Source organism: Mobula birostris, chromosome 5 (assembly GCF_030028105.1).
Source record: "Mobula birostris isolate sMobBir1 chromosome 5, sMobBir1.hap1, whole genome shotgun sequence".
NCBI classification, from domain to species: Eukaryota; Metazoa; Chordata; class Chondrichthyes; order Myliobatiformes; family Myliobatidae; genus Mobula; species Mobula birostris.
Genome location: NC_092374.1, coordinates 55139655 through 55156397, shown reverse-complemented (window position 1 = coordinate 55156397; position 16743 = coordinate 55139655). Strand labels below are relative to the sequence as shown.

The 16743-nt window shown below is 38.0% G+C and overlaps 1 protein-coding gene across 5 annotated transcripts in view; it reads left to right on the top strand.

Moving 5' to 3' along the window:
* Nucleotides 1–16743, top strand: part of LOC140197690 (nuclear factor 1 B-type-like) — a 310541-nt gene that overhangs the window by 188638 nt on the left and 105160 nt on the right. For all 5 annotated transcript variants that reach the window (XM_072258024.1, XM_072258022.1, XM_072258023.1 and 2 more), the window contains exon 4: nucleotides 11099–11167. In XM_072258024.1, the coding sequence (XP_072114125.1) occupies nucleotides 11099–11167 (69 nt within the window). The remainder of the gene's footprint in view (nucleotides 1–11098; nucleotides 11168–16743) is intronic.

The window sequence follows — 16743 nt, the reverse complement described above, 5'->3', positions numbered from 1 at the left end:
ACTCATTTTGGGATATAGTTTCATGGCACTAGTGCCTTCTGGTATCTTACTGAAGTGGCCATTATTACAGAGGAATGTCTTAGGGAGTGGGAAGGAAGAAATACAATTTCATTTCTCAGATGCAACCTAAACTTCTGAAAGTATCTGTAGTATTTGATATTTGGCCAGGTTGATTATTCGTTAGTTATCTATGAGAAAGGCCATTATATCTGAGCCTAGATTTCATAAGTATCTAAATGCATGCACACACGCGCGCGCACACACACACACACACACACACACTCTCACACATGCCAGAATTAACTAGTTATTGTTCTGACTGAGTTAAACTATCCTTCAGTAACATCATTACAGAACAAGGTGGAACCCAAGAACTTTTTGGCACAGGTAGTTCACACCACACTAACTGATAAACTTGCTCACAAAACAGCATGGTTGCATGTTATAAATAAGATATAGATGGCATTTCTTTCTGCATAATTTCCAGATTTTCATTTTCAGACAATCATACACATACTGTATGGAAATACTAAAGATGAAATACCGGTTTCACTTCTTCCACAAAAAAAATCTTCTGAGTTTGCTTGTTCTTAGGAACTGTTCCAAACACTGCCAAATGCATTAGAGCAATGAAATGTTTCCTTCATTAACTGTCTGTCTGCAGTCGACCTACCTAAGAAGTTCTGCACACTGTATTCTTTGTGTACAGAGGAAGTTAGATTGTACAATAAAGAGTTAAGCCATTTAGCCCTTAGCTAGTAATTTTACAGTCTGCTTTTAATTATGTAGCGCTGCCAGCAATGTGTATGAGTACTTTTGCATTGCAGAAGCTTTGCTTTTGCTTCAGAAAGGTTTTGATCCTGCACTTTTGTTTCCAAAATGTGCAAATGGTTGCAACTGTGTAAAGAGATCACGGGCCATATACTAAAAATAGCCAGGAGACAATCAACTCTTTCCTTTAACACCTGTAGAAACAAAAAAAAATGGCAGATAATAGGCCTGTGATATAATGACAGTTCTTTTATGCTGGTTTTGTAATTTATTACCGAACGTTGACTGCATACCATCTTTCAGTTGAGAGAGGAGGATGGAAAGGTTACGACAGTTCTCTCTGGAATGGAGTACGTTGAGATACAATCCAATAAAAGCTGAGAGATTATAAAATCATCTGACAATTTTCTGAGAAAATGGAGATAAAGTCCTTTTGGCCAAAGATCTAGAGAGGAGATGGGGATTTTTTTTTCATGGGAGGTTATCAGGACTTAGGATTTTCTGTAAGGTTTTATGTGCTGATTTCATAAGTCATTTTGGAAACATGTTAGGTATTGCCAGGAATATAGGCGGAAGAGAAAATCACTTTTCTGTGAGAAACACAACATAAGATCCAGGCACAAATCCAGATCATGAGACACTTTTGTTCAGCCAGTGTCAGAGAATGGCTAGCTCCATTCTCATATTCACAGTTAATTTATGTGACTTTGAGATGGATGAGGTTCCAGTAGCAGACAGTGAATTAGCCCATCTACCTTTTGCACACACTTCTTTACCTTCACTACCTTCACTCAGCTGTTCAACTTCTCCAAGCTATTTTCAAGAGAGGACAGGTCAGTGTCTGAAACTCACTGTGTAGGCAGTAAATTAATAACACTCACAAAATGCTGGAGGAGCTCAGCACCTATGGAGAAGAATAAACACATTGACATTTCATGCCAAGATCTTTCATCAGAACCAGAAAGGAAGGGGGCCGCGGAGGGTGGGAGAGGCAAGAGTACACACTAGCAGGTGATAGGGACTGCTTTGTTAATTGCCTTTACGCCATCTGCAACAGGCAGGATTCCCAGGTTGCCAGCATTTTAATTCCACTTTCCATTCCCATTCCATCATGTCAGTTGATGGCCTGATATAGGTTAAGAGCACTCTCAGGCTGGAGGAACAACACCTCATATTCCTTCCAACCTGACCGCATGACCATCAATTTCTCTAACTTCCGGTAATTTCTCCCTTTTCCTCCTTCTCCCTTTTTCCATTTCCCATTCTGGCTTTCCTCTTACCCCTTCTCTTCTCCTCACCCATCTAGCACCTTCCTATGGTGTTCCTTCTCCTTCCCTTCCTCCCATGGTCCACTCTCCTTTCTATCAGATTCCCTCTTCAACTTTTTACCTTTTCCACCTACCACCTCCCAGCTACTCACTTCACACCCTCTCCACCTACTTTGACCCTCACCTGGCTTCACCTATCACCAGTCAGCTTGTACTCCTTCCCCTCTCCCACCTTCTTATTCTGTTTTCTTTCCCTTTCCTTTCCAATCTTGATCAAGGGTTGTGGCCATAAACAACAACAATTTAATTCTCTCCATAGATGCTGCCTGACCTTTTGAGTTCCCCCAACATTTGTTGTATGTTACCTTGGGGTTTGAGCAACTGCAGAATCTCTTGGGTTTAAGATGAGTAACACTCGGCTGTTGTTGCTAGAGGCCAATAAATTTTCATGAGAACCAAGATCAACTCTATCATATAAGCCAATTTCACAAAGGTGGTATGGTTTGTTGTTATAATCACATGTACCAGGATGCAGTGAAAAGCTTTTGTTTGCATGTCAACCAGGTAGTTCATTCCATACAGAAGTACATAGAGATCGTACAAAAGGAAAACAATAACAGAATGCAGAGTGTAGTGTTACAGGTACAGAGAAGGTGCAGTGCAGGTGACAAGGTAAAAGGGATAGACAGGTAAGAGCCTTGACAAGATAGATTGCGAGATCAGAAGTTCATCATTCTCTTTATCATTTCAGATAGAAGATTACCTGAGATAGCCTCTATCCCAGTATTATAAGACTCCTGAGTTCCATTTATGAGGCTCACAACTGGATTACAAGCTGTTTTCTAATCGGTGAATCCCTGTACAGTGTTTACTTCTATTGAACAATATCATTTGTTAAAACAACTATCAAACCTGTCAAAGGACTTTGAACGTCCTTCAATGTTGTTAAGATTCAGAGCATTCCAAAATATTAAGGGGAATGGGCTGATGCTTTTAAAAACGATGAACAAATTGAAAATTACTGAAACATAAAAATAATTACAATGCTTAAAAATTGCTACATTTTGGGCTTGCATTATTTTGTTGGGATTATTGGCCAGAAACGTACTCACCTCCCTTTGATTGAAATGATTGGAATCATTGAACCTTTCTGGGTCTAACCCACACCAGGCTCAGTACCTAGATTCCCACTCATAAATGCTGGCACTTACTCTCTGCCTTAAGTCACAAGGAGGAATCCTGGATTGGAGGATAATCATAAACACAACCAGGGTCTTAGTTGAAGGGACTTCACAAGAACACAAGAAATACCATCCTCCAAGACATTAATGTAAACAGTAAATAACTGTTTGGTTATTTACTGTAAATAATTGGTGTATCCCAGGGATTAGGCCAAGAACTAATCCCTGACATACACCAATAGTTATATCCTTCCAGCCTAAAAAGGACCCATATATTCCAACCATTTAATTTATGTATGACAGCTAGCTTTCAATACATGGCAACATACTGTACTTCCTCCAATATCTTGGGCTCTTAATTTTTGCAGCAGACTCTTATGTGACTGTCAACTGCCTTTTTGAAATCTACCTATACAGAATCTACAAGGTTTCCTATATCAACTCACCTTGTCATATCTTCAAATAATTAGAGCTCATTTATCCACCATAATATACCTTTAATCAACCCCACTTTGACAAATTTTGATATATTCAGCTTCCATAAATGATTATTTTTTTCTTGATCCAAAATTAATAATGAAGTGACACATTTAAAACATAAATCATAGAGGATTCTGCGTAGAACTGATCCAAGCTTACTTATTAAAAGACCTGGATGTAAGAAGATAGAAGAGCCAGCGTATACACAGCATGTTGTTGGCCCTTTCTTCCATGAAATAGGTTTCTCTAATTCTTTGCTTTACATGCATTATCTTTTATGTATGCTGAAAGTGATTGAGAATTAGTTAAGCACTTCTGGGGTACTGAGAGAGGCATAAGAAGTATCAAAATCTCACAAAGATAATGATAAATGTTAAAATTAGATTTTATGGATGAATTTTGACTAAGAAAATGCCTCTTGTTCTTTTTGAATAATGCTTTTTTTTAAACATTCATTTTGGGTGTCTGGAGTGAGGGTGCAAAGAAGGAAGTGTAAAAACTACAGCTCTAGTTTCTTTCCACTTTCCAAAAGGTGTGTCAGTTAGTAGGTTAATAAGTTCTTGTAAATTGTCCTGTGATTAGGTTAGTGATAAATAGATGGGTTGCTGTGTGGTGCAACTCGTTGGGCTGGAAGGGCCTGTTCCACACTGTATCTCAAACTAAATACATTAAATCCTCTCTGCGTTCACTATATCTAAGACTTTAAATGTTCGATAGATTTTGAACAGATGTGTTCATTTAACTTCTAAATAAACATTCCTGAGTACTGAACACCTGGAACGCAATGATGTTACTTTCCATCAACCAAATGGGAAAATTTGGTACAGGTTCACAATCCCTTATCTGAAATCATTGGGGCCAGTTGCATTTCGGAATTCAGAATTTTTCAGATTTTAGAAAATTGATAATTAACCTGTCTCAGCGTGGGTGGACTTTAGGACCCGGGAGAGCTCCGGACCTATGCACATCCTCCCACTGATCCATTCCGATGATCGAAATCATCTCTAGATTACTTATAATCTCTATTTCCTGAGGAGACTGAGGTCCTTTAACATCTGCCGGACGATGCTGAGGATGTTCAACGAGTCTGTGGTGGCCAGTGCGATCATGTTTGCTGTTGTGTGCTGGGGCAGCAGGCTGAGGGTAGCAGACACCAACAGAATCAACAAACGCATTCGTAAGGCCAGTGATGTTGTGGGGATGGAACTGGACTCTCTCATGGTGGTGTCTGAGAAGAGGATGCTGTCCAAGTTGCATGCCATCTTGGACAATGTCTCCCATCCACTACATAATGTACTGGTTGGGCACAGGAGTACATTCAGCCAGAGACTCATTCCACCGAGATGCAGCACTGAGCGTCATAGGAAGTCATTCCTGCCTGTGGCCATCAAACATTACAACTCCTCCCTTGGAGGGTCAGACACCCTGAGCCAATAGGCTGGTCCTGGACTTATTTCCTGGCATAATTTACATATTACTATTTAACTATTTATGGTTTTATTACTATTTAATTATTTATGGTACAACTGTAACAAAAATCAATTTCCCCCGGTATCAATAAAGTATGACTATGACTAATATCTAATACAATGTAAATGCTATGTAAATAGTTGTTATACTGTATTGTTTAGGGAATAATGACAAGAAAAAAGTCTGTGCATACTCAAACAACGAGTGCGGGAGAGAGAACTTCCGGGTTTTCCCGATCCGCACTCTTTTTGACCTTTTCATAGTGAAATTAAACACAAAGTCAACAGTAAACACAAAGTCAACAGTGAACACAAAACGTATAGTTAAGTGAGATAAATAAAGACTACAAATACTATTACAGTTTTATTAAACATTCAATAAAGCATAAAAATATACAGCTTCAAATGAACCGAATCAAATATATGGTAAATGACGTAAATACTCTAGGACATATACAGGTTCGAACTAAGCAAGGTAAATTGCATTACGTCTGGCAAACAAAGCTAAATACTCTACAGGTACATGATGGGCCAGGAACTGGATTCTCAAGTTATGAAGCAGTACCACGACAGACGGCATTTTTAAAGACTTCTTCAAGTGTCATCTGTCTCATTAACATAGGTTTATGTCTAAGCAATCTTTCTTTAACTGAGTAAACTGCCATAATCTCTTGCTCACTGATAAATGCACGTTGTTCAAGGCCAGCAATTATCGCTATTATCTTCATGCTTATCTGTATTTAACACCATTTCAGCAGTTTCCTCATCACTCAAGGAATGCACAACAGGTGCATCATTGTCAATGTTCAGCATTTCTTCGATGTCAGCTTCCTCGAGCTTATTTACACTTTTGTTCGATAACATTTTAGCGTAAGTTACGAGGTTTGATATCATCATCTTCTCATTAATGACACGAAATCCTTCAAAATCTTGATCTGTAGGTTCATTTACATCAAACATCGTTGTAGGCCAAAGTCTGTGCCAAGCATTGTTAATGTTAATGGATCAACATCATTCCAAGCATAAGCAACTGCGTAAATGGCATCCTTAACATTGAACTCTTTCAGGAAGTCTTGGATTCCTACTCCTCTGTTGACTGCAGAAAGCATACAATTCAAAAAATCGTCTTTATACTTGCTGTTCATGGAGCATAAAATTCCTTGGTCACAAGGCTGTAATATAGATGTCACATTGGGCGGCAAGTAAATTGCGAAAACATCACTTTTCACAAGAAGTTTGGCAGGGGGATGTGCAGAGCAGTTATCCAGGAACAATAAAATTTTACAGTTTTCTTCCAGTCCAGCTTGCCTGCAATGAGCTCGTGCCGCTGGTACAAAGTGGTTATTGAACCAGTCAGAAAACATTTCTCGGGTTACCCATGATTTCTTGTTTTCATAATAATGCACAGGTAAATTGCGTACACCTTTCAGACATCTCGAGTGTTGGCTTTTTATAATCACTGCCAACTTCACCTTGTGTGTGCCTACTGCATTGGCACACCCAAGAATAGTTAACCTGTCCTTAGCATCTTTAAAAACCTGTTGGTGCTCTCTCATCAGCCGTTGTTAATGTTTTTCTAGGAACGTAGCACCATTACAAAGCTGTTTCACCCAGCGTTGTAAATTTGTTCAGGGCTAAGGTTTTCATCAGATATTATCTTGGCAAATCCATCAATGTAATTTTCAGCTGCTTCATGATCAGCAGATGCTTTTTCACCACAGGTTTTCAGATATTTTACACCATGACGCTTCTTAAATTTCTGCAGCCAAACCTCTGAATATTGACACTCACCTTCAATGTTCAGTTCTTCATGGTATATTCTAGCTTGTTTCATGATCAGCATGCCATTCAGCCGCATATGTTCACTTCTTCGTTGTCTAATCCATTCAATCAACATACGGTCAAGATCTTCATTTTTTGCCCTATGCATTGTTTTCCTATTTTTTATTAGTTCATGGTCATCACTGTCACTATAAAACTTCAGTAACTTGTCTTTCTGTTTCTTTAAATCATATACAGTGGTAGTTCCGACACTATTTTCTTCAGTAAGACGCCGCACAGACACACCACAATCAAGCTTCTGCAATAACTCCACTTTCTGCATTATCCATAAGGATAGATGCTTCCTTCTCTTTTTCTCATTGTTACCCATAGGGGTATCTGCAGCTCTCTTTGATATTTTCACAGTGAAATTAAACACAAAGTCAACAGTGAACACAAAATGTCAGCGAACAGCAAATGCACGTGTAACCAGTACGACGAGCTGAGCCACAACTGACGTCTAGCTAGTGCTGCCACGTCACACCTGAGTGACGTCAGCTGTTGGCGGAAAAAAAACATTTTTTGGAGCTTTTTGGTTTTCAGAATTTCAGATAGGGGATTGTGGACCTGTAGTTTCTGGTCATTTTGAAGCTTTAGTTGATGCAACTCTGGCTTCATTAAACTTCTCTGAAATCACCATTCTCTGCTATTGTCTATTTTTTCAATGCCATCCAAACTGTGGATCAGAGGTCTCTGGTACTTTGTCCAAGGGTTTATTCACCTATGAATGCATGATGGCAGGCTAAGTTGTCCAAACAGATAGGCAGCACAGTCAATTCTGATCCTATCTTTCCCAATATCATATGTATGCACTTCTGAACAAGAGAATCATTAGTATGAAACATAACTGAGTTATTTACTCCTTTGGCCCAGGAATACTGAAATAAATCATTGCGACTGTGTCATCATACCAACTAAATGTTTTTTTCTTCAGCTGAGACCAATGATCGAATCCAGAAGTTTCATGACTCATATTATGCAATTGTTTGTTCGACACATTGGAATATGATCTCCTTTTGTGAAATCTAGGAATGGAATAACAAGCATAAAAGGGTTACTGTAGACCCTTTTTGATGCAGCCACTTGAATTGTTAAGAATTAATAAAAATTATAATTGTGAAAGGAAATACATTATGAATAAACATACAACGAAATAATACTGTTATTAATCATGTTAACTTGCCTAAAATACAAACAAATCTGATGCAATGCACCGACTTTAGAAAAAATGATGAAAGAGTACTCCTTAAAATTTAGGATAGTTATGTAGTTTCTTAAACAGATCAAAATTATTGGCTAATCAATTGTTGAACTAGTTATGTAAATTTAAATATAATTATTTACATAAATTTGCTTCAGATATCATGACATAATATACATATGCAAAGGTATAACAGAAATGAATTGGCAGCAGTCATGTCAAAATTATTCGATTATGCATGGAATTGGTGAAAGTAATATCTTTAGATTGCTAAGGTATTAATAAAAATGATTTAAAGAGATTGTCATATAAATTTTAAATGAGGAGAATATGAACAAACTTGAATCTTCAGCCTTTCCCTTGGAGTTGAAAAAGGAAATGAAGAGTGAAACTTAGATGCACAGAAAAGGCAGAATATACTACCCCAGGCATGAATCTTGGAGTGTGATTCAACTTTTCAATTTGAAAGTGAGGCCCAAGTAGAGATTACAGTGATGCAACTCAATTGCAGCCTTTCAATAGAATAAAAGAATAAGACAGACTATTTGGCCCATCTAGGTGATTCACCTTAAACAAAATCTTGATCTACCCATATTCTAGCTCAATCACCTACCTTGGTGTGATATCCTGTTTTAAATCTCCTGTTTAATATTATGAAATTTAATTGGTTTAAGTTGGTGGCACAGGCAACCTGGGTTCATTTTCTGCCCCTGGCTGTGAGAGTTTGTATGTTCTTCCCATGACCGCATAGGTTTCCTCCAGGTGCTCCAGATTCTTTCCACAGTCCAAAGACTTATTGATTTGCAGGTTAATTGGTCATTGTAAATTTTCCTGATATTAGGCCAGAAATAAATTGGGGGATTGCTGGGCAGTGTGGTTCAAAGGGCCAGAAAGGCTTATTCCATGCTGTATCTCAGTAACTGAATAAAAAAGTAGGTAAAATTATCAAATGATGTGGTATCTTTCAGTAAGGAAAATATTACAAAATGAGAACAAGTATGATCCAATGCATACTCTATCTGGTTGGAGATGTTTAACAATATAAGAACCATGATACCACCAGAGGAGAAAGAAGAGACTTATAGAGAAAGAACTGAAAGATGGAAAAAAGTTCAGGGTCAGGATAATGGTGGGCAGGGGGGATTCGGACATTCATTCTAATAATGAATGCAGAGTGATTGATAAAAGGAGAAATTTCTAAAGTGTGTGCATGAGTATTGTTGGAGAAAGATGGTATTGCTGTATGCGCTATCTAGACATGGGGAACAAATCTGGTCATTTGGATAATGCAACAGTTAATTGGCATCTTGGGAATAGTGGTCATTGTTTTATGTGGTTTTGGTTAGTTGTGATAAAGGTTAAGGAACTATTTAGAATCAGAAATTTAAATGCATAATACGAATCATGGCTTTTCATCCATAAGAAAAGGGAGCAAATGATACTACAGTGAAATATCCTGTGACAATTAGAAGTTTTATTTTATCTATAATTTAATACATCTGTTTGTATTTTTTTCTTCAATTATAATCAACAGTGGTGCAGAACAGAATTGTCCACATGCAAACAACTGGAGTAAAAAAAACCTAACTGAATTGTGATCATGTTGTTATTTTGGATCAGCTGTTGTGATGTTACTTCATGCATAAATGATTTTTTAAATAATTTTTGACACTACCCTTACCATATGAGCTACTTTAACTTTACAAACCAAAAATGGATTAGCAATGACATCAGAAAACCAGAATATTCAAGAAGCTCCAGGTCCTGATTTTTGTGGAGGATCGCCCAATCTTCACCATAACCATTTCCCTAGAGAAGGGTCTGCTTCATATTCTGCCACATCTATCACTCGCCTGCTGTTTTCCCTGCTGTCATTTGGAAGTTTTTATGTTGTTGCAGAAACGGCATTTTTAGCACCTCAATGTACCCTTTTAAATGAGCTCAACCGAAAGAAGAATTAGCTAATGAGCTGACCTGCAAATTTTCACACACATTTTTTCCATTGGCTGGTGTGTTACAATAGTTCATACTTCTTTGCAATCTTTGAGGGTATTTAATGCCACTAGCATTTTAGTATTAATAGGTAAATGTGTTCTATTGCACACCTTTCACTTTTATTTCATGGCACCAATAAACATGTATGAAGAAACTATTGAAGAAATAAAGTTTCTTCTATGTTCATAATTAACATTTCAGCTCTACTCTGTGTTTCTTTTGAATGGGACAGATTATATTATGTAATCACTAGCTCACTCATTTTAAATGTAAAATAAGCACTTCTAGAATCAGAAATTAAATTCTGACTGAACTTACAACTCTACAACACTCTTCTATAAATCACCCTTCATAAGTCATCTTCACCCTCCTCACCTAATCTGATTTGCAACTTACATTCCACAATAAATAAGATATGACATCTTCTTGCCATAATAAAGCATTAACCCTTTCCTCTCTGTTTATAGATGCCCTCTCGTAACTATCCTACTCTTGTGTGGAACAGCGGAGTGTCTCACTTGTTCATATTTCATATTTTACACAGTTAAATTCCATTCTTAATTTTACTGGCTGCAGTATGTACCTGGGTTTCAAAGATGTAGAAACTGTATTGACCAGCAAATCTAACTTGGGGGGTAGTTAGAGATGGAATGCAAATCCACATTTAGGTTTGAACCCATTCAATAAGGGTCCAAACCTTCAGTATGTTATTTATTTGGTTATATAGTCACTGTTCTTACAATGTGTTAATTATTTATGACATTACTTTTCCATACTTCTGTTTGTTTCTTTGATGCTCAAGACCATACAAAATTATGAAAAACATTTATTAATTATGAATTGTTAATAATATCAAAAAATATGAATTGTTAGTAATATCTTAACTAAATTACTCTTTTCTTTCTCTTTCAGCATACCTGGAGGACAGCTTTATAAAATCAGGAGTATTCAGCATTGGAGAACTTATGCGAGTATCTCGAAGTAAGTGTATGGCTAATTGGGATTACTCTTAGAGAATTAGTTACTTGTTTTATAATCAGCTAGAACTGTGTGCGAGTATTTCCCATTACAAACTGGTTCCCGTACAGTAAAGCAAATTAGTGTCCATGCCTCATCATATGATCTATCAGAATGCATTTCTGCTCAGGATGAGGGTAAAAGTGTGTTTATCCTGCAGAGATGGTGAAATAGAAAGTTACCTGCATTCATTACCACTAAGCAGACACAGTGTAATCACCTGTGCTTTGTATATCTTGTTGTTTTATTTCATTAACTTAAAACTATGGTCATTTATACCCATAACCACAAACTTATGGATTCTGAAGAAATATGCAAGATTTTGTATTGACATTGCTTCATGCACCTATATGGAGCTTGTCAATTTCATCAATTTTGCCTCCAACTTCAAACATGTCCTTAGATTTACTTGGTCCATTTTTGACACCTCTCTCTGCTTTCTCGATATCTCTGTCTCAAACTGTCTACGATATCTCTGTCTCAAACTGTCTACGATATCTCTGTCTCAAACTGTCTACAATATCTCTTATAAACCAACCAACTCCCACAGCTAACTTCCTATACCTCCTCCCACCCTGTCTTCTGTAAAAGTGCTATCCCTTTTTCTCAGGACCTTCATCTTTGGATAATGCTTTCCTTTCCAGAACTTCAGAGATGTCCTCCTTCTTCAAAGAACGGAGATTCCTTTTCCCTAACATTGATGCTGCCCTCACTCACATCTTCTCCATTTTCCAGACAACCATACTCACCCCATCTTTCTGGCACTGTAACAGGAATAGAGTTCCTCTTGTCCTGACCTACCATCCCATGAGCTTCCATATCCAGCACATCATTCTCCGCAACTACCGCCATCTTCAATAGGATACTACCACCAAACATATACTTATCTCACCACCGTTCTTTGCTTTCTGCAGGGATCATTCTGTTCTTCATTCCCATGTCCATTTGTCCCTCCCCATTAATCTCTCTTCCGGCACTTAACCCTGCAAGCAAAATAAGTGCTACACCTGCCCATTCACCTTCTCACGCATTCAGGGTGCAAGTAGTCCTTCCAGCTAAGGCTTACAAATCTGTTCGGATCATCTACTGTATCTGATGCTCACAGTGTGGTCTCCTCTACACTAATGAGATCCGACGTAGATTGTGGGACTGCTTTGTCAAGCACCTTTGTTCTATCCACAAAAAAACAGATTTCCCAGTGGTCAGCCACTTAATTCCATTCTACAATCCCATCCCAACATGTCAGTCCATTGTCTGTCCTGCCACGATGATGCCACTCTCAGGTTGGAGGAGCAAGACCTCATGCTCTGTCTGGACAACCTTCAACCTGATGGCATGAGCATCAATTTCTCAAACATCCCGTAATTTTCTCCCTCCCCCTTTCTTCTTCCATTTCCCACTGGCTCCCCTGACATCTCCGTCTGACCTGCTGAGTTCCTCCAGCATTTTGTGTGTGTTGGTTGAGTTGTTGCAGATGCTGAAAATCCAGAGCAACACACACATGTTGGAGGAACTCAGCAGGTCAGGCAGCATCTATGGAAATGTATAAACTGTTGACTTTTCGGGCCAAGACCCTTCTTCAGGACTGGAAAGGAATTTGCTCATGGACTAGACCTGATGTTTTTAGCTTCTAGCAGTAACTTGCAATCATAAAAAAGAGGTAAAGGATGAACAATTACACCTTTGTCTGGACCCAGAAAGGCCACCGGATAGACCATGTAAGTTGAATTACAGATTCCATTTGGTTCTCTGCAGTCAACTGTGCAATGTGAATTATTCAGAAAACACATATTACTGGCACTTTACCTGATGCTGTCTTACTGAACAGTAGAACCTCTGAAACGTCACTGTCTTAAATAATTTCTAGCTGCTGGTATGATTTTTGTCCCAGTCCATATAGTGAAAGGATTTTAACATGACCATCAAATTGACAATAAGCGTTAATCCAACTTTTATTGTCTCCACTAATTAAAAACTACACAATGAAGTCTAAAGTCTACCCTGGAAAATTTGTGAAATTGAAGAACATATTTTATTGCCAAACGGCATTGTAGAATTTTTTTTTTAAATCTTGATAATATAAAATTAAACAAAGTCCATTTTAATAAGGCTTTGCTGCATTATATTTGAACATCGGACAAAGTTGTGTATATTGGTACTTTACTTTCTTCTCATGAATGAGATCTGTGGTCAGTACGAGAAAGATTCATTCTAACGTTACCTTGCAGTACCCAGCAAAGAATCCATTTGACTACATTGTCCCACACTGGTGCTCCCACAGCAAACAAGTAGTTGAAGTGATCTCAAGGATGCAGGGCGATTGCTTCTTGTGGGAGGAGCCACGTTGTGTTTGGCTGTCTGGCTGGGCTGGAGCAATCTTTGCAGTTACTCAGCGTGGATGTTGGGTGTTAGAGCTGCACTGTAGCCCACGTGGTGACTGTGCTATGTTGCTAGAGTCAGACAGCAGCTGCTCTGTGTATGGACCAACTGCTTAGCTCCTGCAGTCTCCCTCATAACTCCCTGTTGGAAGTGGTGGAAGTTGCTGTCTTCCCCTCTCTTCGCTCAATTGTGTAGCTTTGTCCACCTTGAAAATTTCCCTGTCTGTAACAAGTTCAATGGCTAGCAACTGTAAGTGCCTAACAGAGTACAATCAAGTGTCTCTAGGCAGTGTGACCCATTCAGCCCCACTTGTCTGCTCTGCTGTTCAATATAATTACAGCTGATGTTTTACTTTAGCATCATTTTCCTGCAATAATTCCTTACTCTTGATTATTTCATAATCTAAAACAATAGTATATCATATCTGTCTTCCATATACTCAACAGCTGAGCCTCCACACCTTTCTTGGGTAGAGTATTCCAGACTCTCATCCCTTTCATTGCAGTGCTTATCATGAGCTTGTTATTTCTGTTTTCAACAGAGGAAACAATCCAATAAAATTGAGTATGTTTCAAAATTCAAAGTAGAAAGTAAATTTATTATCAACGTATGTGCGGTATGTGTCACCATATACTGCCCTGAGATTCATTTTCCTGCAGGCATTAATTATAGAACACAGAACTGCAATAGAGACTAGATACCAAAACTGATAAGCAACCAATGTGCAAAAGTAGATAAACTGAGTATATACAAAAAAGAAACAATGATAAATAAATAAATAAGGAATACCAAGTACGTAAATTGTAGAGACCTTGAAACTGAGTCCATAGGTTGTGAAATCAGTTCAGTGCTGAGGTGAATGAAGTTATCCAAGTTGGCTCAGAAGCCTGATGATTGAAAGGTAATAATTGTTCCTGAACTTGTAGCATCGGATCTAAGGCTCCCATACCTCCTTCCCAATGGCAGTAGTGAGAAGAGAGCATGGTCTGGATAGTGGGGTCCTTGAAGATGGATGCTACTTTGATGTGGCAATGTTCTTTGTAGATCTGCTCAGTAGAGTGGAGGGCTTTACCTGTGATGGACTGGGCTATATCAGTTACTTTATATATATACTTTTTCACTCTTGGGCAATGCTGTTTCTATACTGGGCCATGATCCAACGAGTCACCTCGCATCCAGGTAAATTTTGGAGTGTACAGACCAAATCTGTCTAATCTCTGTTCCTATAGCAAGCTTGCTATCCCAGCAATCAATTCAGTGAAATTTCAATGTACTTTCTCCATCACAAGTAGAAAGGGAGACCAGATCAGTAACAAGAAAAAATCCACAGATGCTGGAAATCAAAGTAATACACACAAAATGTTGGGGGAACTCAGCAGGCCAGGCAGCATCTATGGAAAATTGTAAACAGTCAACGTTTCAGGCCAAGATCCTTCATCAGATCAGTACACTGTGTTCCAGATGTAGCCTCACCAGGGTTCTGTAGAATTCGACTAAGATTTCTCTTTCTATACTCAAGTCCTTTTACAATAATGGCCAACATATCATTTGCTTTTTAGGCTCTTGCTGTGCCATGCATATTAACTTTCATTTATGTATAAGGTCTCTTCAATTTAAAAAAAAAACCCTCTGCTTTTCTAGATTTTTCAACAACACAGATGAATTAACATTTTTTGACATTATATATTTTATCTAAGTTATTTTCTTCTTCTATTATAGATTCCCTCTGCAGGACCTCAAACATGTTTATACTTTTTGGCTGATCTCCTCGTTCTATAAGTGTTTTCATATGTTTTTGTGAGATTCTTCACTATGGAAGTAACTTATCATGACTGTCAAACTCAATGGAATCATGGCAGCCTATTCCCAAAGCTATCAAATCTTTGTCTCTAACCAATTTTTTTTTTTTGCAATTTAGTTGTATTTCAGCCCATGAGCCATCTCACTTTGATACTGCATGTGACCATTTTACTTGATTGAACTACTGTCTTTGCCTGCCACATTACATCTGTAGGACATATTTAAAAATGCCAAAGATTCCCTGCAGTTGCAAATCATGTTATCCTTTGTCACCTCTGAAGTTGGTCACCTATATGTTCCTTCTCCACTCTGAACTACCTGAGCTGCTTATTGCTGCTTTTTGTGTAACTCGGTATCAGTGAGCATGATCCACAAGTGCTTCATTCTCTCTAATGCTTTGGAGTGTGACTCAGTGGCTCATTACCGTTCTAACATGACAATCCTCTGTAGAGATTCAACTTTAGAACACCTATTCCAATGAGGAATCAGTAAGTGCTGTAAATCCATGATCACACATATTTTATTTTGTATATTTTACATAAATTTTCTTACACTACCATTACCTGCACTCTAACAAATGCAGATATTGATAACTTGAACAACCAGATGCACAATCTAAATTGAATATAATATACAGTATGTGATTAATAATTATAGAGTCATCCTTAATCCCAAGGGAATACATAAAAAAAATCCAACTGCATCTTGTTACCAGTCTTCTTCTAAGATGTAATTGTGATTGAAGCCTAACGTCATGCTATTGTAGGTTTCGTGTTTCATTGCAGTCTTATAACTCTGTCCCTGCTGCTCATCCGTCTCCGACTTTGAGTTTTTTTATCACCAAATCTGCCCATCTTCATAATTCTGTAAGAAGTATTTACAGTCCTTTTAAAGTTTAAAAAATGTCTGTGTTCAGGCTATTTGAAATTTTTGATGTTGTGTCCCATGTTGTGATGTCCTGTCTCATTGTGGGATGGACAATTAAATTCAGGCTCAGCTTGCAAAGCCTAAATCCCTTGAATGAATATTTTTTTTTAAATGTGAGTTCTGATCAATTCTACATGCCATGAGAGGGTTAAGTTTCTCCGCTTACCCTTGGCTGAAATCTTCCTCAAACGTTCATTAATCATTCCCATAGTCACCTTACTCAGTCCATCACACCCTTTAGCTTTAAAATCAATTATTATTTTCTCTGTTTGCAACCAATGGTCAGCTGATTGAATGATGGTTGTTCATTTATTATTTTAGCTGCATTAGAACAAGATATTGCCGAATTATTCTTCATCCTGTAATTAATGGTTCATGGTTATAATTCCAGGTGTTACCTGCATTGTACATGCCATAAAACCTGCAACATTTTC